Source organism: Caenorhabditis remanei, chromosome I (assembly GCF_010183535.1).
Source record: "Caenorhabditis remanei strain PX506 chromosome I, whole genome shotgun sequence".
NCBI lineage: Eukaryota > Metazoa > Nematoda > Chromadorea > Rhabditida > Rhabditidae > Caenorhabditis > Caenorhabditis remanei.
The window spans coordinates 15,394,647-15,421,193 of record NC_071328.1 but is presented as its reverse complement, the minus strand read 5'-3'; the positions used below and the strand labels follow the sequence as shown (position 1 = coordinate 15,421,193).

Below are 26,547 nucleotides of genomic sequence, written 5' to 3'. Positions count from 1 at the left end.
ATGACTACCCCATTCCGTTTATTCTCTCTTCCATATGTTCCTCTTAAACGAATCTTAGACAATTTCGGATCAGATGGAATGTAAGTGATCTCTTAATCCGATACCCGCTTCCAATTTCCTTCTATTTTTCAGCATTATCCTCTCTTTGTGGTCTCAAAGATCAAAAAGCGTTGCGGTTTCATATAGGGGACCTTCCAAAAATGTTCGGCTGACACTAGACTTTGGACTAGGGGATAGTCTGGAAAGCTCGGATGAATCCAACACAAATACACTGTTGAGAGTGGAAGATACAGGAAAGATTCCGATGGATGAGATATTGGAAACTGTCAGAATTGGCAGTTTTGAGAAAGTTCCAGTGAAAATAGAACAAGGAATTATGGGGAGAGAACACCTAATCACATATTTGGAGGATCGGATGACTGGACTGACGGCGATTGGGGATTACGGTAGAGAGATTTTCAATCAGGATATTCCTGAAGTGTGGATTGGAGAGAAACAAGATGATAATGATCATAGACGGGCTGCCGATTGGATAACAAAATCACAAAATACCATACAAAGCCTGTATTGTGACTTCGAACCAAAAATCGATAATGATCTCGATTTTATTCTTGCAAACTTCAACTACACTGTAAAAATGTCACTTAGTGTGAATCCACCTCCCAACTATTGCCCTGCAAAGCCTCCAAAATTCAGCGTTGATTTTTTAAATGTTATATTCAGTTGCTGGATTAAACAGCACCATTTATTGACAATGGACTGCAAGTATATAATGCTGGAAAACTCAAAATTGAGCAGCCGAGATTTGAATGTGTTCTTAAAGCATTGGATGACAGGAGGATGTTCTAAACTGAAAGATTTTACTGCTGTTATCGAGAAAGCAGTTGATTATGAAGTTGTATTAGACGGTGTGGATTTTGTGGAAAGAGGAAGAGATGTGGAAAGGATTTATGTCGAGTAAGTGGATTTCGCTGCGTAGCGACTTCATTCGTCAAATGATCAAAAGTTAATGGCATATTTTCAGTGAAACAAACACCCATCATACTATGCGAGGCGGTTTCGATTTCAAACGACCAAGTGATAATGCCAAAGTGACTATCATAAATGGCGGTGAGAATTGGAATTTCTTTTGGATGATTGTCTGGCCAGATATCGCTGGGAATTCCTACGAAGATTGATAATGTTTCAGATTTCTTGTGTTTTTGTTTAATAATGTAATAATTGTGGTTCCTGTCAATATAAATGAAGAAAAAATTGTGCTCATTTTTTGACTCCGGGCCGACCGGGCCGGGCCGACGGGTCGAGCCGGGTCGGACCGATATTTTGCAAGTATGCTTATACCTGATAAATTCTTGTTTCTCTCATTCTATGTTTTTTGCATACTTGTGAAGGGGCTTTGCCGAGCCGGGCTTTTTTTTCAAAACTTCCGGGCCAGCCCAGCCCTGCCCGTCAGGCCCGTCTTTTTGGAGGGAATTTTTTTTCCAAAAAAAAACGATGCAGATGGAAATATTGAAGTGATAAGTGGTCTAGGTCTTCCTTTTGTGTATGTTGACGTGGCAGGCTGGTCAAATAAGAAAAAGGAGACCTATTACAACAGAAGGACCTATTAGCACTTCAAGATTCCTATCTGTGTGTCATCCCTCCCAGTCTGTTGGCCAGTCATCTCGTCTACCTACTCATTCAGTATTCATCCAATGACTACCCCATTCCGTTTATTCTCTCTTCCATATGTTCCTCTGAAACAAGTCTTAGACAATCTCGGACCACATGGAATGTAAGTGAACTCGTAATTCGATGCTCCTACTAAATTCCTTCTATTTTCCAGAATTATCCTCTCTTTGGGCTCTCAAAGATCAAAAAGTATTGCGGTTTCCTATTCTGGTCCTTCCAAAAATGTCCAACTTCAACTTATATATTGTAACAATATTGGTTCACTCGCTTACGGCTCTACTGATATTTGGGAAGCGGTAGATGTTAATGAGCTTGAGGGCCTTCGATTGCCAACATTATTGAGTGGAAAGTTTCGAGGATTTCAATATGATATGGATGAAGAATTACTGGTCACGTACTGGGAAGATAAGATAGCTGGATTGATTGAAATAGGAAACTATGCTCGAGAAATATTCAATCGAGACATTTATCAAGTCAGCATTGGAGGTGAACGCACGGAAGACTGTATTCGGTTGATTGAGTGGACTATAGAAACTCAACAGTCGATAGAACACTTCCAATATATTGATAATGGAAAAACACTCGATGAAGATCTCGACTATATTCTCGAAAACTTGAAATGCACTGACTGCCTTTCACTTTCTGCAAAACCATCTCAAAACTATCGGCCTGCTAAACCGCCTATCTTCAACCTTGATAATATTTTCATTCGTTATAGTTTCTGGATTAAGCCGAAGGATTTATTGGGAATGAACTGCAAGTCAGTTTATTTGCTCCGTTCGAAACTGACAAGCCAAGAGTTGAATGTCTTTTTGAAGCATTGGATGACTGGAGGGTATTTTAACTTGAAAAATGTTTGTTTCCATGTGGAAGAACCAATTGATTATGAACTTGTGTTGGATGGTGTGGAGTTCATTAAAAGAGATGATAATGTGGAAAGAGTTTATCATTATGAGTGAGTGTTGATTAGCGGCGAAGCAATTCTAATATAATGTAACGTGTATGAATTTCGAGTGATATTTTTCAGTGAAAAAGGCAATTATCATACAATAACAGGAGGTTTTGATATCAAACGACCAAAGGATAATATCACAGCGACTATTCAAAACGGCGGTGAAAATTTTTTCTGGATGATTGTTTGGCCTGATTTCTCAGGGAATGCATACTACTAAGATGTTTTATAATTGCTAAAACTGCTAAACTATTGTTTGTCCACTTCGAATAAAGCGTCTGAATTACGGTTGTGCATTTATATTTGCCAAACATTCAATAGCCCTTCAAAATAGGGTGCAGTTCTTATTTGCGAGTCATATTTTCTTTTATTGATTTTACTACCACTTTCACACAGATCCTTTTTCCCTTATAACTTTGTCAGTTTTGGTCGAATCGGAAAGATTTTTATACCATTCGAAAGCTCTCGTTTTTCTCTATCGATATGAGATAATTTAAAACAATTACAGCTAAAAATGAAGCTTTAATAATAACACATTTGATTGAATCACATTGAAAACTAACAAGTTTTGGTGAAAAACATGGTTTATTTATTACAGGAACCGCAATTATTACATGCTTAAACAAAACCAAAAGTCATCAAAAACATTATAAATCAATAGGGATTTCCAGCGAAATCTGGCCAAACAATCAACAAAAAGAATCTCGAGTTCTCACCGTTGTTTAGAATAGTCGCTGTGATATTATCACTTATTCGTTTGATATCAAAGCCGCCTCGTAATGTATAGTGTTTGCTTTCTTCACTGAAAACATAACTTTAGCCTTTAAACATTTGAGGAGTTGAGTCGCTACGCAGCAAACCTGCACTTACTTGACATAACCTCTCGCCACATCATTTTCTCTTTCGGTAAACTGCACACCGTCAAACACAATTTCATAATCAGTTGGTTCTTCAACAAAAGCACGAAATTGTTCCAATTTAGAACATCCTCCAGCCATCCAATGCTTCAAAAACACATTCAAGTCTTGGCTGCTCAGTTTTGAGTCTTGCAGCCATATATACTTGCAGTCCATTGTTAATAAATGATTCTGTTTGATCCAGTAACTATAATAAACATGAAGACTATCGATTCGGAAATTTGGAAGTTTAGCAGGACTATAGTGTTCGCATGGCCTCACGCAAAGAAACAGTTTTTCAGTGCAGTTAGAGTTTTCAAGTATAAAATCGAGATCTTTATGGTTTTTCGGTACGAAATTACAACGGAGGATTTGGAATGTCTCTTGAGAATTCCTTACCCACGCGGCCGCTCGTCTAAGCCAATTCTTTTCTTGCTTATCATAAATACACACTTCAGAAATATTCTTATTGAATATTTCACGAGCGCAATCTCCAATTGCTGCCAGTCCAGTGATTCGATCCTTCCAATATGTTATTAGATTTACTCCCTTCACAATATGTTTTTCCATTTTCACTGGAACTTTCAAAAAATTTCCAATTCTGACAGTTTCCAGTGTCTCATCCATTGGAAGGTTTCCTGTTTCTTCCACTGATAACAGTATATTCATACAAGAATGGTTGGAGTCTTCCACGCAATCCCACAGTCCGAAGTCTAGTGTCAGCCGAACATCTTTGGAAGGTCCTCTATAGGTGACCGCAATGCTCTTCGATCTTCGAGAGCACAGAGAGAGGATTATTCTGAAAAGTGGAGAAATTTAGTAGGAGTACCGAATTAGGAGTTCACTTACATTCCTTGTGGTCCAATATTGTCTAAGACTTGTTTAAGAGGAACAAATGGAAGAGAGAATAAACGGAATGGGGTAGTCATTGGGGGAAGACACTGAGGAAGACTGAATGAATAGGTAGAAGAGAGGGCTGGACAACAGACTGGGAAGGGCCTAGGTCTGTCTTTTGTGTATGCAGAAATGACTGACAGGTCGGGTCGGCCTTCTTTTGTTTGACCAGTCTGTCACTTCTACATACACAGAACGCAGACCCAAACCAATTAGCACTTCAAGATTCCTATCTGCAGGTCATCCCTCTGTTTACCACTCCTCCCTTTTACCTATTCGTTCAGTATTCCTCAATGTCTCACCCAATGACTACCCCATTCCCTTTATTCTCTCTTCCATTTATTCCTCTTAAACTAGTCTTAGACAATTTTGGACCACATGGAATGTAAGTTAACTCTTAGTTCGATACTCCTGCTAAATCCCTTCTATTTTCCAGAATAATTCTCTCTCTGTGCTCTCGAAGATCAAAAAACATTGCCGTTTCCTATAGGGGACCTTCCAAAAATGTCCAACTTCAGCTGATGTATGGTGACAGTTTTGGTTCCCTGGCTAATGACTTTACTGGTGTCTGGGAGGCAATAGATATTAAGAATCTTGGAGGTGTTAGATTGAGAACATTACCGAGTGGAAAGTTTCGAGACGTTCAATATAAAATGGATGGAGATTGTCTCGTCACGTACTGGAAAGACAAACTAACTGGATTGATTGAAATAGGAAACTACGCTCGAGAAATATTCAATCAAGATATCTATCAAGTCAGCATTGGAGATAAACATGCGGTTGGCTATAGGCGGTTGATTGAGTGGACTATGGATACACAAAAGTCGATAGAACAATTTCATTTCGTTATTAAAAAAACACTCGATGAAGATCTCGACTACATTCTTGAAAACTTGAAATGCACGGGTTCTCTTTCGCTTTCTGCAAAACCATCTAAAAACTATCGTACTGCTAAACCGCTTGTCTTCACTCTTAATGATATTTACATTCATAAAAGTTTCTGGATTACGCAGAGGGATTTACTAGGAATGAACTGCAAGATAATTACCATGCACAACTCAAAATTGACAAGCGAAGACTTCAATGTGTTCTTGAAGCACTGGATGACTGGAGGATGTTCTAAATTGAAACAGTTGCTTGTTTTTGTTGAGGAAGAGATCAACTTTGAGTCTGTATTCGACGGTGTGGAGTTTACAGAAAGAGGAGATGATGTGGAACGCGTTCTTTTTGTCGAGTAAGTGTAGGTTTGCTGCGTAGCGACTCGAATAGTCTATTTTCAGAGAAGACCGTACCCCTCAGACTATCAGAGGAGGTTTCGATGTGAAGCGATCAAATGTCACGGCAACTGTCTTCGTTTCTTCCGGGCATCATTTTTGCATGATTGTTTGGTAGGATGTCGGTGGTAAGTTGTACTTGATAATTCTTGTTTCTATTGCTTTTATTGTCTTCCTTAATAATCTGAATAAATAAGTTTTGTCAGTATTGAAAATGGCCATTTTTGCACCGAGAAACCACAAAAACGCCAATAACTTTTTTCAAGAGATCGTCCACCAAAAACAGAATACAGATTTGAAATTAAAATTAGGACAAAACTTTGGTTCTAATGATATTTGTCCCGATCTGTAACTCCCTCTTGACCAACAACACAAATAACTGAATCATTTTGAGTACTAACAAAGTTTCGATGCAAAAAAAAGCTTTATTTATTATTACAGCAAACAAATTACTGTCTTAAACAAAGACACACGAAAGATTCAACAGATAGATTTCACTGACAATACGATTTCAGCAATAATAAAACAACTTATTCGTATGAATTCCCCGTTATTCTGGAAGAATAAAAGGATATTGGTGGCGGATATCGAACTAAGAGTTCACTTACATTCCACGTGGTCCGAAGTTGTCTAATACTTGTTTAAGAGGAATAAATGGAAGAGAGAATAAAGGGAAATAAGGTAGTCATTGGGTAAGACACTGAGGAATACTGAATGAATAGATAGAGGGGGAACTGACCAACGGACTGGGAGGGGACACCTACAGATAGAAATCTTGAAGTGCTAATTGGTGCGTTCTGTGTAAGTAGAAATGACTGACTAGTCTAATAAAAGTAAAAAGGCAGGTCAGTCACTTCTACATACACATACACACAGACCTAGATCAATTAGCACTTTAATATTCCCATCTGCAGGTGATCCCCCTTACTTTAGTCAGTTTAGTTAGTCAGTCCTCTTTTCTTCTTATTCATTCAGCATTCTTCAGTGTATTCCATCTGCAGGTACTCCCTCACAGTCTCGGTCATCTCTTATACTTCTTCAGTGTTCTTCAGTGTCTTACCCAATGCCTCGTCTTTTTCCTTTATTCTCTCTTCCCTATTTACCCCTCAAACAAGTTTTAGACAATTTTGGACCACATGGAATGTAAGTAAGCTCTTAGTTTTATATCCACCACAATTTTCCTTCTATTTTCCAGAATAATTCTCTCTTTGTGTTCTCGAAGATCGAAGAGCATTGCGGTTTCATATAGAGGGCAGTCCAAAGATGTCCAACTTAAACTAAAGTGTTGTAATGGATTTCATTTGTGTCACGATTACACAAATCTTGTAGATGTGGAGAATGTTTCGGATCTTGATGATATCGTATTGCCAACAGTACCGATCGGAAAGTTTCGAGCTGTTCAATATGAAATGGATGGGGATTGTCTAGTAACTTATTGGTACAATGAGTTAACCGGATTGACGGAAATTGGAAACTACGCAAAAGAAATATTCAATCGAAATATCGATGAAGTTAGCATTGAAGGTGAAGACATGGATAACTATACTTTAGAAGACTTTCTTGGCCTCCCGATGTGATTGTTTGGCCGGATATCGCTGGAAATTCCTACTAAAAAACAGTTTTGAATTCCGAATTTCTTTTATCTGTTGATTCTAAATAAAACAATTGAAATAAGGTTATTTGTTAAAATCCAATCACATGTCTCCAGACATAGACCCCTCATGTTCTGAAAGGCAGTTATTGTTAGGCGATCCCCTCTTCACATAGCATTTTACAATTCCTTAATTGCGCTCTGTTGCACCATCCTTAACATGATGCCAAAAAACAAGAAACCGTAGTCGCCTATAATACTGCAGTTTCAAGAGAAATTGCTAGTTTGATATATCTTGGCTCCACTTACTGGAACCGAAGAGGCCTTGCCAACAGGGCTAGACCATCAAGCAGAAACTGAGAACAAAATTAAGTAAAATTAGCAATAGGAGAGCATCTGTCTCCACTCGAAACTCTACATTCTCCAAGTGAGTGCTAGTAAGAATTCCTTGTGTCTAATTACAAAACACCCACAATTAAATGAGACATTGAGTACTAAAGATGCAAAAAATGCTTTATTTATTGCTACAGGAACCACATTTATTACAGGCGTACAAAACGAAACAAAAACACAAGAAATCAGAAACATTACAAATCAATAGGAATTTCCAGCAAAATCTGGCCAGACAATCATCCAAAAGAGTCTCGAGTTCCCGTTGTTGATAGTCACTTTGACATTATCACTTGATCGTTTGATATCAAAACCGCCTCGTATAGTATCGTGCGTGCCTGCTTCACTAAAAATATAACATAAGTCTTTAGACATGATATTAATGGAGTCGCTACGCAACAACCTGCACTTACTCGACAAAAACTCTTTCCACATGTCTTTCTCTTTCTTCAAACTTCACACCATCCAACACAATTTGATAATCAATTGGTTTCTCGACAGAAATCCATAATTCTTTCAATTGAGAGCAACCTCCAGCCATCCAATGTTTCAAGAATAAATTCAAGTCTCGGCTGCTCAATTTTGAACTTTTCAGCAAAATACATTTGCAGTCCATCGTCAATAAATGGTTCTGTTTAATCCAAAAACTATTACAAACATCAAGTCTGTTAAGTTGGAAACTCGGAATTCTAGAGGGACTATAGTATTCCAATGGCTTCACGTAAAGAAACAGTTTTTCAGTGCATTTGAAGTTTTCCAATATAACATCAAGATCATTATCGATTTTTGAATTGAAATTACAACAGAGGTTTCGAATTGTCTTTTGAGAATTCTTAATCCACTCGGCCGCCCGTCTAAGATCATCATCTTCTCGCTTATCATAAATAAACACTTTATAAATATCCTGATTGAATACTTCACGAGCACAATCTCCAATCGCCGCTAATCCAGTCATCCGATCCTCCCAATATGTTATTAAATGGTTTCCCTTTAGAAAATTGTTTTCCATTTTCACTGGAACGTTCTCAAAACTCCCAATTCTGACAGTTTCCAGTGTCGTGTTCATCGGGAGGTTCCCGATATTTTCTACTGTCAACAGTGTCCTCATATAAGATTCGTCGGAGTCTTCCAGGCAATCCCACAATCCAATATCTAGTGTTAGCCGAACATCTTTAGAAGGTCCCCTATATGAAACCGCAATGCTTTTCGATCTCAATGAGCACAGGGAGAGAAATATTCTGGAAAATAAAAGAAAGTTAGCGCTAAAGGCGGCTGGGGTGCCTGCAGTTAGCGCTACAATTGGCTGGGATGCCTGCGGCGCTAAAATCGGCTGGGGTGTCTGCGGCGCTAAAATCGGCTAGGGTGCCTGCGGCGCTAAAATCGGCTGGGGTGCATGCGGCGCTAAGATCGGCTAGGGTGCCTGCGGCGCTAAAATCGGCTGGGGTGCATGCGGCGCTAAGATCGGCTAGGGTGCCTGCGGCGCTAAGATCGGCTAGGGTGCCTGCGGCGCTAAGATCGGCTAGGGTGCCTGCGGCGCTAAAATCGGCTGGGGTGCCTGCGACGCTACAATCGGCTGGGGTGTCTGCGGCGCTAAGATCGGCTGGGGTGCATGCGGCGATAAAATCGGCTGGGGTGCCGCGGCGCTATGATCGGCTGGGGTGCATGCGGCGCTAAAATCGGCTGGGGTACCTGCGGAGCTAAAATCGGCTGGGGTGCCTTCGGCGCAAAAATCGAACTAAGAGTTCACTTACATTCCACGTTGTCCAAAGTTGTCTAATACTTTTTTGAGGGGCACATAGGGAAGAGAGAATAAAGGAAAAGGATGAGGCATTGGGTAAAACACTGAGGAAGACTGAATGAATAGGTAGAGGAGGGAACTGACCAACAGACTGGGAAGGATTACCGGTAATCTTGAAGTGCTAATTGGCCTGCGTTCTGTGTATTTAGAGATGACTGACTGGTCTGTCTTCTCTTATTTGACCAGTCAGTCGTTTCTAAATACACAGAACGCAGGCCCAGACCTATTAGTACTTCAATATTCTTATCTGCAGGTCATCCTTCCCAGTCTCTTGGTCAGTTCTCTCTTCTACTCATTGTATTCCTTAGTGTCTTACCCATAATGACTACCCCATTCCGTTTATTCTCTCTTCCATATGTTCCTCTTAAACAAGTTTTAGACAATCTCGGACCACATGGAATGTAAGTGATCTCTTAATCCGATACCCGCTTCCAATTTCCTTCTATTTTTCAGCATTATCCTCTCTTTGTGCTCTCGAAGATCAAAAAGCGTTGCGGTTTCATATAGGGGGCCGTCCAAAAATGTTCGGCTAACACTAGACTTTGGACTAGGGGATAGTCTGGAAAACTGTAATGAATCCAAAACAAATGTGCTGTTGAGAGTGGAAGAAACAGGAAAGCTTCCGATGGATGAGATATTGGAAACTGTCAGAATTGGCAGTTTTGAGAAAGTTCCAGTGAAAATAGTACAGGGAATTATGGGGAGAGAACACTTAATCACATATTGGGAGGATCGGATGACTGGAGTGGCGGCAATTGGAGATTACGGTAGAAAGATATTCAATCAGGATGTTCATGGAGTGTGGATTGGAGAGAAACAAGCAGAAGATGATCATAGACGAGCAGCCGAGTGGGTTAAGAATTCTCAAAACACAATTCAAATCCTGTATTGTGACTTCAAACCAAAAGTCGATAACGACCTTGATTTTATTCTGGAAAACTTCAACTACACTGAAAAAATGTCACTTAATGTGAATCCATCGCCCAACTATTGCCCTGCAAAGCCTCCAAAATTCAGCGTTGATTTCCTTTATATTATACTCAGTTTTTGGATTAAACAAGACCATTTACTGGCGATGGACTGCAAGTATATAGCGCTGGAAGACTCAACATTGTGCAGCCGAGATTTGAATGTGTTTATAAAGCATTGGATGACAGGAGGATGTTCTAAACTGAAAGATTTTACTGCTGATATCGAGAAAGCAGTTGATTATGAAGTTGTATTAGACGGTGTGGATTTTGTAGAAAGAGGAAGAGATGTGGAAAGGATTTATGTAGAGTAAGTGGATTTCGCTGCGTAGCGATTTCATTCGTCAAATGATTAAAAGTTAATGGCATATTTTCAGTGAAACAAACAGCCATCATACTATGCGAGGCGGTTTCGATTTCAAACGACCAAGTGATAATGCCAAAGTGACTATCATAAACGGCGGTGAGAATTGGAAATTCTTTTGGATGGTTGTCTGGCCAGATTTCGCTGGGAATTCCTACGAAGATTGATAATGTTTCAGATTTCTTGTGTTTTTGTTTAATGATGTAATAATTGTGGTTCCTGTTAACATAAATGAAGCATTTGTCGCACCAAAACTTGTTGGTATTCAATGGGACTCAATTAAATGCGGGTGTGATGTTCAAAATATATGGAACAATGTTCCCAACTCACTTCAAACTCAAATCCGGGTCGATATATATATATCACTAGAACAGAAATCTTTCCCTTATTTCAAATCATTCTGTTTTTGATAAACGATCTCGTGAAATAAACTCGTGAAACGATCCCGATCTTGTGTTCTGTATGTTTGGGAGTGACTGACTGCCCTGTCTTCTCTTATTTGACTAGTCAGTCATTACACACAGACCCAGACCAATTAGCACTTCAAGATTTCTATCTGCAACTCATCCCTCCCAAAACCGTACTTCTCATACTATCAGAGGAGGTTTTGATGTGAAGCGATCAAACGTCACGGCAACCGTCGTCAATCAATCCGGGGATGAGTTTTGGATGATTGTTTGGTAGGATGCCGTGGGTAACTTATACCTGATAAATTCTTGTTTCTCTCATTCTATGTTTTTTGCATACTTGTCAAGGGCCGGGCCAGCCCAGCACTGCCCGTCAGGCCCGTCTTTTTGGAGGGTATTATTTTTCCAACTTTGATTAAAGGTGTACTAAGTGTAAGATGAACTCTGATCATGAATAAAGTATGAAAAACGGGAAAATTAGAAAATTATTCCGCATGAAAAATTGAAAATTGAAAAAAAAAATTGAAAATTTTTCTCAAAAATCCCATATCCCTGACAAGACGGGCCTGCAAAGTGTGGGATGGCTCTGTTTCTTTTCTAACTAGTAAGTCGCAGTATAGACTATTTTGAGTTTCTGATATTGGTACGGTTGCCATCAGTTAAACAGCACTACTATACCCTATCAGAAAACCATATCTACTCAGAATAGCCCATTTTGGTGTGCCAATGTGACTAGCTGAAAATGTCTTGAATTTCAATTGATAATCACGTGTTTTCAAAGATATTTTTGTTGTTTTGAAATATTTCAGACATCTCTGGAGCTTTACGAAGAAAATAATGTATGATTTAGTACTGTTACTTTCTGCTCAAATATCTCGAGCTTCAGGGGACTCAAACTCTCAAATACATCATTTTCCTAGTGAGTGATAATCCCTCCTTCTGTCAGCAACACAATTATTTGAATCACATCTAATACTAACTAAGTTTTGGAGGGAAAAACGCTTCATTTATTATTACAGTAACCACAAATATTACATGCTTAAACAAAAACACAAGACATCAGAAACATTATAAATCAATAGGAATTTCCAGCGAAATCTGGCCAAACAATCAACAAAAAGAATCTCGAGTTCTCACCGTTGTTTCGAATAGTCGCTGTGATATTATCACTTGGTCGTTTGATATCAAAGCCGCCTCGTATAGTATAGTGTTTGCCTACTTCACTGAAAATATAACTTTAACCTTTAAGCATTTGAGGAGTTGAGTCGCTACGCAGCAAACCTGCACTTACTCGACATAACCTCTCGCCACACCATTTTCTCTTTCGGTAAACTGCACACCATCAAATACAATTTCATAATCAATTGGTTCTTGAACAAAAGTACGAAATTGTTCCAATTTAGAACATCCTCCAGCCATCCAATGCTTCAAAAACACGTTGAAGTCTTGGCTGCTCAGTTTTGAGTCTTCCAGCCATATATACTTGCAGTCCATCGTTAATAAATGATTCTGTTTAATCCAGTAACTATATTGAACATGAAGACTATCGATTCGAAAATTTGGAAGTTTAGCAGGACTATAGTGTTCCGATAGCCTCACGCAAAGAAACAGTTTTTTAGTGCAGTTAGAGTTTTCAAGTATAAAATCGAGATCTTTATGGTTTTTCGGTACGAAATTACAACGGAGGATTTGAAATGTCTCTTGAGAATTCCTTACCCACGCGGCCGCTCGTCTAAGCCAATTCTTTTCTTGCTTATCATAAATACAAACTCCAAAAATATCCTTATTGAATACTTCACGAGCACAATCTCCAATTGCTGCCAGTCCAGTAATTCGATCATCCCAATATGTTATTAAATTGTCTCCCTTTACAAAATGTTTTTCCATTTTCACTGGAACTTTCTCAAAATTTCCAATTCTGACAGTTTTCAGTGTCTCATCCATCGGAAGATTTCCTGTTTCTTCCACTGATAACAGTATATTCATAGAAGATTGGTTGGAGTCTTCCAAGCAATCCCACAGTCCAAAGTCTAGGGTCAACCGAACATCTTTGGAAGGTCCCCTATATAAAACCGCAATGCTCTTCGATCTTCGAGAGCACAGAGAGAGAATAATTCTGGAAAGGGAGAAAGTTAGTAGGAGCATCGAACTAAGAGTTCACTTACATTCCCTGTGGTCCGATATTGTCTAGGACTTGTTTGAGGGGTACAAATGGAAGAGAGAATAAAGGGAAAAGAGTAGACATTGGGTGAGATACTGAGGAATACTGAATGAATATGAGGGAACGGGATGACTGGCCAAAAGACTGTGGAATACTAAATGAATAGGTAGAGGAGAGGACTGAGCAACAGATTGTGAGGGATGAGATGCAGATGGGAATATTGAAGTGATAATTGGTCTAGGTCTTCCTTTTGTGTATGTAGAAGTGACAGACTGGTCAAATAAAAGACAGGTACAACAGAAAGACCTATTAGCACTTCAAGATTCCTATCTGTGTGTCATCCCTCCCAGTCTGTTGGCCAGTCATCTCTTCTACCTACTCATTCAGTATTCATCCAATGACTACCCCATTTCGTCTATTCTCTCTTCCATATGTTCCTCTTAAACAAGTTTTAGACAATCTTGGACCACATGGAATGTAAGTGAACTCTCAGTTCGATGCTCCTACTAACTTTCTCCCTTTCCAGAATTATTCTCTCTCTGTGCTCTCGAAAATCGAAGAGAATTGCGGTTTCATATAGGGGACCTTCCAAAAATGTCCGGCTGACACTAGACTTTGGAATAGGAGATCGTCTGGAAGACATGGATAAATCTAACACAAACATACTGTTCTCTAATAACATATTGGGAGGATCGGATGACTGGAGTGACGGCAATTGGAGATTACGGTAGAGAGATATTCAATCGGGATATTTATGAAGTAAGGATTGGAGATAAACAAGATGATAATGATCACAGACGGGCGGCCGATTGGATTACAAAATCACAAAATACCATACAAAGCCTCTATTGTGACTTGAAACTAAAAGACGATAATGATCTCGATTTTGTTTTGGAAAACTTCAACTACACTGAAAAACTGTTTCTTTATGAGAAACCATCGGAACACTATACTCCTGCTAAACCTCCAAACTTCCAAATTGACAGTCTTCATGTTTATTATAGTTTTTGGATCAAACAGAACCATTTGATAACAATGAACTGCAAGTATATATGGCTGGAAGACTCAATGTTAAGCAGCCGAGACTTGAATGTATTCTTGAAGCATTGGCTGGCTGGAGGGTGTTTTCAATTAAAAGAATTTCTTGTTTATAATGATGAACCAATTGATTATGCGGTTGTGTTGGGTGGTGTGGAGTTTGTAGAAAGAGAAAGAGATGTGGAAAGGATTTATGTCGAGTAAGTGAATTTTGCTGCGTAGCGACCCTACTCATAAAATGTTTAATCCCTCATGTTACATTTTCAGTGAAGATGAAAGCCACCATACTCTACGAGGCGGTTTCGATACCAAACGATCAAGTGATAATGTCACAGCGACCATCACAAACGGCGGCGACAACTCTTTTATCTTTCTAATGTTTGTTTGGCCAGATTTCGCTGGAAACTCGTACTGATTTATAATTTTTCAGATTTCTTGTGTTTTTGTTTAATGTGTGTAATAATTGTTGTTCCTGTAAACATAAATGAAGCATTTGTCGCACCAAAACTTGTTGGTATTCAATGAGGATTCAATTAAATATACATAAGCGTGTTGGTCAGACGGCATGGAACCATGTTAGCCACGTAAATTTTTTGGCAGTTTTTTCGTTTCTTACATGCTGGCTTCTGAATGTTGTAGAGAAGTCAACACTGTGAAAATTGGAAATTTCGAGAACGTTCCGGTGGAAATGGGTAATTCATACAAAACTACGTATGGTGTAGACCAGAGTTGCATGGAAGTAAACTCGGAAGTTAGACGGAAGTGAGTTAAATTTCGAGAATATAAAACGAACGGCAAAAATATGAAGTGAATACGTTGTATTGATGGTATTACTACCTTCAAGCATAAAAATTTCAAATTTTTACTTATCTCCTACCAGTAGACTTGAAAAAAGAGCTGATTTTGAAACCCGGAAGTCGGAAGTCGGAAGTGAAGATTTATTCAGGTCTACTGGTAGGGGATAAGTAAAATGTTGGAATTTTCTATGCTCGAAAGGTAGTAATACCATCAATACAACATATTAACTTCATATTTTTGCAGTTCGTTTTATATTGTCGAAATAAAACTCACTTCCGTCTAACTTCCGAGTTTACTTCCATGCAACTCTGGTGTAGACATCGAGTTAGATGTGCGGATGAGCAGGTCTGCTAATCCTCGGAATCTCTGTTGATTGCAATTGTATTCCTGTTGCTAAACTCTTGTTTTTTTTTCAAAAACACGCAAAATGTAGAATAGATTGGATTTTTAATAATAATAATAATAATAATAATAATAATAATAATAATAATAATATCACTTTATTACGATCATTGTAATCGTGAAAGTATATATTGATAAATGAAATTCGGTACAAATACAATACACAGGTTCGATACATAAAGTTTGGAAATAAAATCGTAAAAGAGGAAAGATGTATTACAAGAGAATATGTAGACAATCATACATAAGATATGTAGGATAAAGAAAAGACGGGCAGAAAAGACTTGTTAGGATGGATAACTTTTCAGAATTTCATAGTTGGAAATGTTCTATTAGTAATACAATTACTTCGAATTTTAGTTTTGGACTCGTCCCAAATGAACCTGATTTTAATACGCGTTTTGGTGTTTTTATGAATAATTATTATTTGCATGTGTTACCACCATAATCCGGCCAAACAAACATCCCAAAACGTTTTCGATCTTCAAAACCGTTCCTGATAGTAGCTGTGATATTATCATTTGGTCGTTTGATATCGAAACCACCACGAATTGTTTTTGTAGTATTTTCTTCACTGAAAAAAATATCATATTAGAATAACACACATTACATTATACACTTACTCAATATGATAAACCCTTTCCACATCATCCCCTCTTTCAATAAACTCCACACCGTCCAATACAGTTGCATAATTGATTGATCCATCAAGAACAACACAAAAATCTTTTAATTTAGAACATCCTCCTCTCATCCAGTGCTTCAGGAATACATTGAAGTCTTGGCTCGTCAATGTCGCGCCTCCCATTCTAACTGACTTGCAGTTCATTGCCAACAAATCTTCTTGCTTAATCCAGAAACTATATTGAATGCAAATATCGTCAAGGTAAAAAACAGGCGGTTTAGCAGGACGATAGTTGTAAGATGGTGTTGCCGAAAGTGAAAGATACCCAGAGCATTTCACGTTTTCGAGCAGATAGTTGAGATCTTCATCGAGTGTTTTTCCGTGATCATAGTATTCAAAGTATTCTACCGACTTTTGTGTATCCACAGTCCACTCAATCAATTGCCTACAGTCACCAGCGTGTTTACTCCCAATCCTGACTTGATAGATATCTCGATTAAATATTTCCCGTGCGTAGTTTCCAATTTTAATCAATCCAGTTAAACGATCCGCCCAGTACGTGACCAGGGATTCTTCATAAATTTTATATTGAACACCTTGAAACTTTCCGCTTGATAATGTTGGCAATCGAACGCCCTTAACCGCCTGAATATCTCTTGCTTCCCAAATATCAGTATATTCATTACCCAGAAAAGCTGAGTTACTATACATGAGTTGGAGTTGGACATCTTTAGAAAGTCCCTTATAGGAAACCGCAATGTTTTTCGATCGTTGAGAACACAGAGAGAGAATTATTCTGGAAAGTGGAGAAAGTTAGTAGGGGGTATCGGATTAAAAGTTCACTTACATTCCTTGTGATCCAAAGTTATCTAGAACTTGTTGAAGAGGCACAAATGGAAGAGAGAATAAACGGAATGGACTAGTCATTGAGGAAGACACTAAGGAAGACTGAATGAATAGGTAGAAGAGAGGACTGGCCAACAGAGTGGGAGGGATGAGACGCAGATGGGAATCTTGAAGCGCTAATAGGTCTGGGGACTGCCTTCTCTTATTTGTATAGTCAGTCATCTCTAAACACACAATACGCAGACCTAGACCAATTAGCACTTCAATATTCCTATCTGCATCTCATCCCACACAATCTGTTGGCCAGTCATCTCTTCTACCTATTCATTCAGTCTTCCTCAGTGTCTTCCCCAATGACTACCCCATTCCGTTTATTCTCTCTTCCATATGTTCCTCTTAAACAAGTTTTAGACAATTTCGGATCAGATGGAATGTAAGTAAACTCTTAATTTGATACCCACTACTAACTTTCTCTATTTTTCAGAATTCTTCTCTCCCTGTGCTCTTTGAGATCAAAGAGTGTTGCGGTTTCATATAGGGGACCTTCCAAAAATGTGCGGCTGACACTAGACTTTGGAATAGGGGATAGTCTGGGAGATATGGATAAATCTAACACAAACATACTGTTGAGAGTGGAAGAAGCAAGAAAACTTCCGACGGATGAGATATTAGAAACTGTCAGAATTGGCAGTTTTAAGAACGTTCCTGTGAAAATTGAACAAGGACATGGGGAGAGAAAACATCTAATCACATATTGGGAGGATCGGATGACTGGACTGACGGCGATTGGGGATTACGGTAGAGAGATTTTCAATCGGGATATTTCTGAAGTGTGGATTGGAGATAAACAAGATGATAATGATCACAGACGGGCGGCAGATTGGATTACAAAATCACAAAATACCATACAAAGCCTGTATTGTGGCTTCGTCCCAAAAATCGATAATGATCTGGATTTTATTCTGGAAAACTTCAACTACACTGAAAAAATGTTTCTTAATGTGAATCCATCTCCCAACTATTGCCCTGCAAAGCCTCCAAAATTCAGCGTTGATTTTCTTTATATTACATTCAGTTGCTGGATTAAACAAGACCATTTACTGGCGATGGACTGCAAGTATATAATGCTGGAAAACTCAAAATTGAGCAGCCAAGACATGAATGTGTTTTTGAAGCACTGGATGTCAGGAGGATGTTCCAAATTAAAAGATTTTTGTGCTGAAATTGAGAAAGCGATTGATTATGAAGTTGTGTTAGACGGTGTGGAGTTTGTAGAAAGAGGAAGAGATGTGGAAAGGATTTATGTCGAGTAAGTGGATTTCGCTGCGTAGCGACTTCATTCGTCAAATGATTAAAGGTTAATGACATATTTTCAGTGAAACAAACAGCCATCATACTATGAGAGGCGGTTTCGATTTCAAACGACCAAGTGATAATGTCGAAGTGACCATCGTAAATGGCGGTGAGAATTGTAACTTCTTTTGGATGATTGTCTGGCCCGATTTTGCTGGAAATTCCTATTGATTTATAATGTATCAGATTTCTTGTGTTGTTATTTAAGCATGTAACAATTGTGGTTGCTTTTGGAATAAATAAAGCATTTGTTGCACCAAAACTTGTTGGTATTCAATGTGATTCAATTAAATGCGGATGTGCTGTTCAAAAGATATGGAACCATGTTCCCAACTCACTTCAAACTCGAATCCGGGTCTAGGTATATATCAGAGTTGCATGGAATTCCGACTTCCGACTTCCGACTTCCGGATAAGGAATTTTACTTCCGTCTTCCGTCATTCCGTAACTGTGGAATTTCCGAAAAGTATATTTCCTAGGAATACTGGAAAAAATGGTCTAAAAGGAGAGAAAATTGGCTTTTCTTCATCCAAAACCTCATTTTCCACTGATTTCCGCCAATTTTATGAAGTTTTTTTCTTGGAGTTTTTGAATATTTGCGAAAAAATATGATTCCGATTTCCGACTTTCGACTTCCGGCATATAACAATATATTGATTTCATTGTCGATCTTAATAATATGAATAAAGAATATATTTCTTCTGAAAAGTGTGGATGGCTCTATTCGTTTTCTATCTAGTAAGTCACAGTATAGACTATTTTGAGTTTCTGATATTGGTACGGTTGCCATCAGTTAAATAGCACTACTATGCCCTCTCAGAAAACCATATCTACTCAGAATAGACCATTTTGATGTGTCAATGTGACTAGCTGAAAATTTCTTGAATTTCAATTGATAATCACGTGTTTTCAGAGATATTTTTGTTGTTTTGAAATATTTTAGACGTCTCTTAGTACTGTTACTTTCTGCTCAAATATCTCGAGCTTCAAGGGACTCAAACTCTCAAATACACCATTTCCCTAGAGAGTGATAATCCCTCCTTCTGTCAGCAACACAATTATTTGAATCACATCGAATACTACCTAAGTTTTGGAGGGAAAAATGCTTTATTTATTATTACAGTAACCACGAATATTACAGGCTTAAACAAATACAAAAGAAATCTGAATCATTATAAATCAATAGGAATTTCCAGCGAAATCTGGCCAAACAATCATCATAAAAAATCTCGAGTTCCCACCCTCGATGTTGATAGTCACTTTGACACTATCACTCGGTCGTTTGGTATCGAAACCTCCTTTTATAGTACGGTGGCTTTCATCTTCACTGAAAATGTAACAATAGGTTTCAAACATATCAAACTTGTACTTACTCGACATAAACCCTTTCCACATCTCTTCCTCTTTCTGTGAACTCTACACCATCTAAGACAATTTGATAATCGATTGATTCCCCGGTTATAACGCGCAATTCTTTTAATTTAGAGCATCCTCCAGCCATCCAGTGTTTCAAGAATACATTCAAATCTCGGCTGCTCAATTTTAATCCTTCCAGCACTATATACTTGCAGTCCATCGTCAATAAATGGTCTTGTTTGATCCAGAAACTAATATAAATATAAAGACTATCGATTCGGAAATTTGGAAGTTTAGCAGGACTATATTGTTCAGATGGTTTCACATAAAGTACAAGAGTATGAGTATACTTGAAGTTTTCCAGTATGAAATCGAGATCATTATCGATTTTTGGTTTGAAATTACAATCCAGGCTTTGAATCGTCTTTTGAGAACTTTTAACCCATTCGGCCACCCGTCTATGATCATCTTCTGCTTCTTTTTCTCCAATCCTCACTTCATAAATATCCCGATTGAAAATCTCTCTACCGTAATCCCCAATCGCCGCCACTCCAGTCATCCGATCCTCCCAATATGTGATTAGATGTTTTTCCTCCCCAAGTCCTTGTTCTATTTTCACTGGAACTTTCTCAAAACTGCCAATTCTGACAGTTTCCAATATCTCATCCATCGGAATATTTGCTGTTTTGTCCACTCTCAACAGTGTGTTTGTGTTGGATACCTCCAGACTCTCCAACCCTGGTCCAAACTCTAGCATCAGCTGAACATCTTTGGAAGGTCCGCTATATGAAACCGCAATGCTTTTTGATCTCAAGGAGCACAGAGAGAGAATTATTCTGAAAAATAGAAGGAATTTAGTAGTGGGTATATAACTAAGAGCTCACTTACATTCCATTTGGTACAAAGTTGTCTAATACTTGTTTAAGAGGAATAAATGGAAGAGAGAATAGACGAAATGGGGTAGTCATTATGTGTAAGACACTGAGGAAGACTGAATGAATAAGTAGAGGAGAGGACTGACCAACGCGCTTGGAGGGCCTAGGTCTGTCTTTTGTGTATGCAGAAATGACTGACAGGTCGGCCTTCTTTTGTTTGACCAGTCTGTCACTTGTACATACACAGAACGCAGACCCAAACCAATTAGCACTTCAAGATTCCTATCTGCAGGTCATCCCTCTGTTTACCACTCCTCCCTTTTACCTATTCATTCAGTATTCCTCAATGTCTCACCCAATGACTACCCCATTCCCTTTATTCTCTCTTCCATTTGTTCCTCTTAAACAAGTCTTAGACAATTTTGGGCCACATGGAATGTAAGTGAACTCTTAGTTCGATACTCCTGCTAAATCCCTTCTATTTTCCAGAATAATTCTCTCATTGTGCTCTCGAAGATCAAAAAACATTGTCGTTTCCTATAGGGGACTTTCCAAAAATGTCCAACTTCAGCTGATGTATGGTAACAGTTTTGGTTCCCTGGCTAATGACTTGACAGGTGTCTGGGAGGCAATAGATATTAAGAATCTTGGAGGTGTTAGATTGAGAACATTACCGAGTGGAAAGTTTCGAGACGTTCAGTATAAAATGGATGGAGATTGTCTCGTCACGTACTGGAAAGACAAGCTAACCGGATTGATTGAAATTGGAAACTACGCTCGAGAAATATTCAATCAAGATATCTATCAAGTCAGCATTGGGGATGAACATGCAGTTGGCTATAGGCGGTTGATTGAGTGGACTATGGACACACAAAAGTCGATAGACTGCTTTTATTTCGGGATTAAAAAACACTCGATGAAGATCTGGACTACATTCTTGAAAACTTGAAATGCACTGGTTCTCTGTGGCTTTTAGCGAGACCATCTAAAAACTATCGTACTGCTAAACCGCTTGTCTTCAATCTTAATGATATTTACATTCGTATAAGTTTCTGGATTACGCAGAGGGATTTACTAGGAATGAACTGCAAGATAATTACAATGGAAGGCTCGAAATTGACAAGCGAAGACTTCAATGTGTTCTTGAAGCACTGGATGACTGGAGGATGTTCTAAATTGGAACTGTTGCTTGTTTTTGTTCAAGAATCAATCAATTTTGAGTCTGTATTCAACGGCGTGGAGTTCATTGAACGAGGAGACGATGTGGAACGCGTTTACTTTGTCGAGTAAGTGTAGGTTTGCTGCGTAGCGACTCAAACAGTTTATTTTCAGAGAAACCCGTACTCCTCATACTATCAGAGGAGGTTTTGATGTGAAGCGATCAAATGTCACGGCAACTGTCGTCGTTTCTCCCGGGCATCATTTTTGCATGATTGTTTGGTAGGATGTCGGTGGTAAGTTGTACTTGATAATTCTTGTTTCTATTGCTTTTATTGTCTTCTTTAATAATCTGAATAAATAAGTTTTGTGAGTATTGAAAATGGTCATTTTTCCACCGAGAAACCACAAAAACGCTAATAACTTTTTTCAAGAGATCGTCCAGCAAAATAGAATACAGATTTGAAATTGAAATTAGGACAAAACTTTCGTTCTAATGATATTTATCCCGACCTGTAACTCGCTCTCGACCCGGGATCCTTTTCTAGCCCTCTTTGTGTCAACGACACAATTAATTGAATAATTTTGAGTACTAACAAAGTTTCGATGCAAAAAATGCTTTATTTATTATTACAACAAACAAATTACTGGTTTAAACAAAAACACATGAAAGATTCAACAGATAGATTCCACTGACAATACGATTTCAGCAATAATAAAACAACTTATTCGTATGAATTCCCCGCAAAATCCGGCCAAACGAACATCCAAAAACGTTTCGAAGTTTCGAAACCGTTACTGATAGTCGCTGAGATATTATCACCTGGCCGTTTGATATCGATACCTCCTCTTATTGTATGAGGAGTGACTTCTTCACTGAAAAACAAAATTAAACAATTATACATTATCTTTTAATGGCTCCACAGCTAATTTACACTCACTTGATATAATAAACTCTTTTCACATATATATAATAAACTCTTTTCACATTATTCTCTTCCTGTGTTCTCTGTGTTCTAAAATAAGAAAAAAACATCTTTATTAAAAAAAAACAAAACACGCAAAATGTAGAAAAGCTTGGATTTTTAATAACAATAATAACATCACTTTATTACTATCGTTGCAATCGTGAAAGTATATATTGATAAATAAAATTCGGTACAAATACAATACACAGGTTCAATACATAAAGTTTGGAAATAAAATCGTAAAAGAGGAAGGATGTATTACAAGAGAACATGTAGACAATCATACATAAGATATGTAGGATAAGATATAGTGACAGTGAAAAGACGGGCTGAAAAGACTTGTTAGGATGCAAAACTTTTCAGATTTTCATAGTTGGAAAAGTTCTATTAGTAATACAATTACTTCGAATTTAAGTTTTCGACTGGTCCCAAATGAACCTGATTTTAATGCGTGTTTTGGTGTTTTTATGAATAATTATTATTTGCATGTGTTACCAGCATAATCCGGCCAAACAAACATATAAAAACGTTTTCGATCTTCAGCACCGTTCCTGATAGTAGCAATGATATTATCATTTGGTCGTTTGATATCGTAACCACCACGAATTGTTTTTTTAGTATTTTCTTCACTGAAAAATATCATATTAGAGTAACACGCATTACATTATCTTGGAATGAAATCACTGTTAATCAACACTCACTCGATATGATAAACCCTTTCCACATCATCTCCTCTTTCGGTGAACTCTACACCATCCAACAGAACTTCATAATTAATTGGTTCCTCGACATCAACATATAATTCTTTCAATTGAGAACATGCTCCATCCAGCCAATGCTTCAAGAACACATTCAAGTCTCGGCTTGTCAATTTCGATCCTCTCATTATAACTGTCTTGCAGTTCATTGCCAACAAATCTTCTTGCTTAATCCAGAAACTATAATGAATGAATATTTCATGAAGGTTGAAGACAGGATGTTTAGCAGGACGAAAATTTTCAGATGGTGTTGCATGAAGGGAAAGATATCCAGTGCATTTAACATTTTCCAGAATATAGTCGAGATCTTCATCGGGTGTTTTTTCATGTTCAATGAATTGGAAGAACTCTAATGTTTTTTGTGTTTCCATGGTCCAGTCAATCAACCGCCTATAATCAACCGCGTATTTACCACCAATGAAGACTTGAGAGATATCTTGATTGAATATTTCTCGAGCGTAGTTTCCAATTTCAATCAATCCAGTTAGCTTATCTTCCCAGTACGTGACTAGACAGTCCCCATCCATTTTAAATTGAACACCTCGAAACTTTCCATTCGATAATGTTGGCAATCTAGCCTCTCCAACCTTCTTAATATCTTCCGTTTTCCAAATATGAGTCATTTCGAAACTCAGAGCACCCATGTGAGAATATATCAGCTTCAGCAAGACATCTTTGGAAGGTCCCCTATATGAAACCGCAATGCTTTTTGATCTTTGAGAGCACAAAGATAAAATTATTCTGGAAAATTGGAAGTTAGTAGTGGGTGTCGAACTAAGAGTTCACTTACATTCCCTGTGGTCCAAAGTTATCTAGAACTTTTTTAAGAGGAAGAAATGGAAGAGAGAATAAACGAAATGCGGTATTCATTGGGGAAGACACTAAGGAAGACTGAATGAATAGGTAGAAGAGAGGACTGGACGACAGACTGTGGAATACTGAATGAGTCAGTAGATGAAAGGAGTGGCCAACAGACTATGAGTGATTAGATAGGAATTTGGAAGTGCTAATTGGTCTAGGTCTTCCTTTTGTGTATGTAGAAGTGACAGACTGGTCAAATAAAAGACAGGTACAACAGAAGGACCTATTAGCACTTCAAGATTCCTATCTGTGTGTCATCCCTACCAGTCTGTTGGCCAGTCATCTCTTCTACTTCATTCATTCAGTATTCATCCAATGACTACCCCATTCCGCCTATTCTCTCTTCCATATGTTCCTCTTAAACAAGTTTTAGACAATCTCGGACCACATGGAATGTAAGTGATCTCTTAATCCGATACCCGCTTCCAATTTCCTTCTATTTTTCAGCATTATCCTCTCTTTGTGCTCTCAAAGATCAAAAAGCGTTGCGGTTTCATATAGGGGACCGTCCAAAAATGTTCGGCTGACACTAGACTTTGGACTAGGGGATAGTCTGGAAAACTCTAATGAATCAAAAACAAATGTGCTGTTGAGAGTGGAAGAAACAGGAAAGCTTCCGATGGATGAGATATTGGAAACTGTCAGAATTGGCAGTTTTGAGAAAGTTCCAGTGAAAATAGTACAAGGAATTATGGGGAGAGAACACCTAATCACATATTGGGAGGATCGGATGACTGGAGTGGCGGCGATTGGGGATTACGGTAGAAAGATATTCAATCAGGATATTCATGAAGTGTGGATTGGAGAGAAACAAGCAGAGGATGATCATAGACGAGCAGCCGAGTGGGTTAAGAATTCTCAAGAGACAATTCAAATCCTCCATTGTGATTTCAAACCAAAAATCGATAATGATCTCGATTTTATATTGGAAAATTTCAACTACACTGAAAAAATGTCACTTAATGTGAATCCATCGCCCAACTATTGCCCTGCAAAGCCTCCAAAATTCAGCGTTGATTTCCTTTATATTATACTCAGTTTTTGGATTAAACAAGACCATTTACTGTCGATGGACTGCAAGTATATAGCGCTGGAAGACTCAACATTGTGCAGCCGAGATTTGAATGTGTTTATAAAGCATTGGATGACAGGAGGATGTTCTAAACTGAAAGATTTTACTGCTGATATCGAGAAAGCAGTTGATTATGAAGTTGTATTAGACGGTGTGGATTTTGTAGAAAGAGGAAGAGATGTGGAAAGGATTTATGTAGAGTAAGTGGATTTCGCTGCGTAGCGACTTCATTCGTCAAATGATTAAAGGTTAATGACATATTTTTTTTTCAGTGAAACAAACAGCCATCATACTATGCGAGGCGGTTTCGATTTCAAACGACCAAGTGATAATGCCAAAGTGACTATCATAAACGGCGGTGAGAATTGGAAATTCTTTTGGATGATTGTCTGGCCAGATTTCGCTGGAAATTCCTATGAAGATTAACATTTTCTCGGATTTCTTGTGTTTTTATTTAATAATGTAATAATTGTGGTTCCTGTTGATATAAATGAAGAAAAAATTGTGCTCATTTTTTGACTCCGAGCCGACGGGCCGAGCCGGGCCGGGCCGATATTTTGCAAGTATGCTTATACCTGATAAATTCTTGTTTCTCTCATTCTATGTTTTTTGCATACTTGTGAAGTGGCTTTGCCGAGCCGGGCTTTTTTTCAAAACTTCCGGCCCGGCCCGGCCCGGGCCAGCCCAGCCCTGCCCGTCAGGCCCGTCTTTTTGGAGGGAATTTTTTTCCAATTTTTTTTTCAAATTTTTTTCAAATTTTTTTCCCAACTTTGATTAAAGGTGTACTAAGTGTAAGATGAACTCTGATCATGAATAAAGTATGAAAAACGGGGAAATTAGAAAATGCATGAAAAATTGAATATCGCTGACAAGACGGGCCTGACGGGCCGGGCCCGGGCCGAAGCTTTTCAGACCCGGCCCGTCATTTGACAAGTATGGTTTTTTCGTCCGATCTATGATACCATATAACAATTTACTGATTTTATTGTCGATCTTAATAAACTGAATAAAGAATATCTTTCTTCTGGAAAGTGTGGGATGGCTCTGTTTGTTTTCTAACTAGTAAGTCGC

General features: G+C 38.3%; 7 protein-coding genes across 7 annotated transcripts; 2 read left to right on the top strand and 5 right to left on the bottom strand.

Annotated features, from left to right (window-relative positions):
- GCK72_003303 (uncharacterized protein) lies at window positions 1-1,178 on the top strand (the record flags this gene model as incomplete). Its single annotated transcript, XM_053723957.1, has 3 exons — window positions 1-80; window positions 133-957; window positions 1,025-1,178. 3 exons carry the CDS (start codon window positions 1-3, stop codon window positions 1,176-1,178), a joined length of 1,059 nt encoding a protein of 352 aa, XP_053592602.1.
- Window positions 1,179-3,277: 2,099 nt separating this feature from the next.
- GCK72_003302 (uncharacterized protein) lies at window positions 3,278-4,448 on the bottom strand (the record flags this gene model as incomplete). The annotated part of the gene is made up of 3 exons (XM_053723956.1): window positions 3,278-3,425; window positions 3,494-4,318; window positions 4,369-4,448. The coding sequence occupies 3 exons, from the start codon at window positions 4,446-4,448 to the stop codon at window positions 3,278-3,280; spliced, it is 1,053 nt and encodes a 350-aa protein (XP_053592601.1).
- Window positions 4,449-7,872: 3,424 nt separating this feature from the next.
- On the bottom strand, window positions 7,873-9,499 carry GCK72_003301 (uncharacterized protein; the record flags this gene model as incomplete). Its single annotated transcript, XM_003098639.2, has 3 exons — window positions 7,873-8,014; window positions 8,082-8,906; window positions 9,420-9,499. 3 exons carry the CDS (start codon window positions 9,497-9,499, stop codon window positions 7,873-7,875), a joined length of 1,047 nt encoding a protein of 348 aa, XP_003098687.2.
- Window positions 9,500-16,027: 6,528 nt separating this feature from the next.
- GCK72_003300 (uncharacterized protein) lies at window positions 16,028-17,156 on the bottom strand (the record flags this gene model as incomplete). The annotated part of the gene is made up of 3 exons (XM_053723955.1): window positions 16,028-16,178; window positions 16,228-17,025; window positions 17,077-17,156. 3 exons carry the CDS (start codon window positions 17,154-17,156, stop codon window positions 16,028-16,030), a joined length of 1,029 nt encoding a protein of 342 aa, XP_053592600.1.
- Window positions 17,157-19,607: 2,451 nt separating this feature from the next.
- Window positions 19,608-20,752, bottom strand: GCK72_003299 (uncharacterized protein; the record flags this gene model as incomplete). Its single annotated transcript, XM_003098599.2, has 3 exons — window positions 19,608-19,755; window positions 19,802-20,620; window positions 20,673-20,752. 3 exons carry the CDS (start codon window positions 20,750-20,752, stop codon window positions 19,608-19,610), a joined length of 1,047 nt encoding a protein of 348 aa, XP_003098647.2.
- Window positions 20,753-21,760: 1,008 nt separating this feature from the next.
- On the top strand, window positions 21,761-25,902 carry GCK72_003297 (uncharacterized protein; the record flags this gene model as incomplete). The annotated part of the gene is made up of 5 exons (XM_053723953.1): window positions 21,761-21,945; window positions 21,992-22,099; window positions 24,710-24,799; window positions 24,852-25,676; window positions 25,749-25,902. 5 exons carry the CDS (start codon window positions 21,761-21,763, stop codon window positions 25,900-25,902), a joined length of 1,362 nt encoding a protein of 453 aa, XP_053592598.1.
- On the bottom strand, window positions 23,264-24,413 carry GCK72_003298 (uncharacterized protein; the record flags this gene model as incomplete). The annotated part of the gene is made up of 3 exons (XM_053723954.1): window positions 23,264-23,414; window positions 23,487-24,284; window positions 24,334-24,413. The coding sequence occupies 3 exons, from the start codon at window positions 24,411-24,413 to the stop codon at window positions 23,264-23,266; spliced, it is 1,029 nt and encodes a 342-aa protein (XP_053592599.1).
- Window positions 25,903-26,547: the final 645 nt, after the last annotated feature.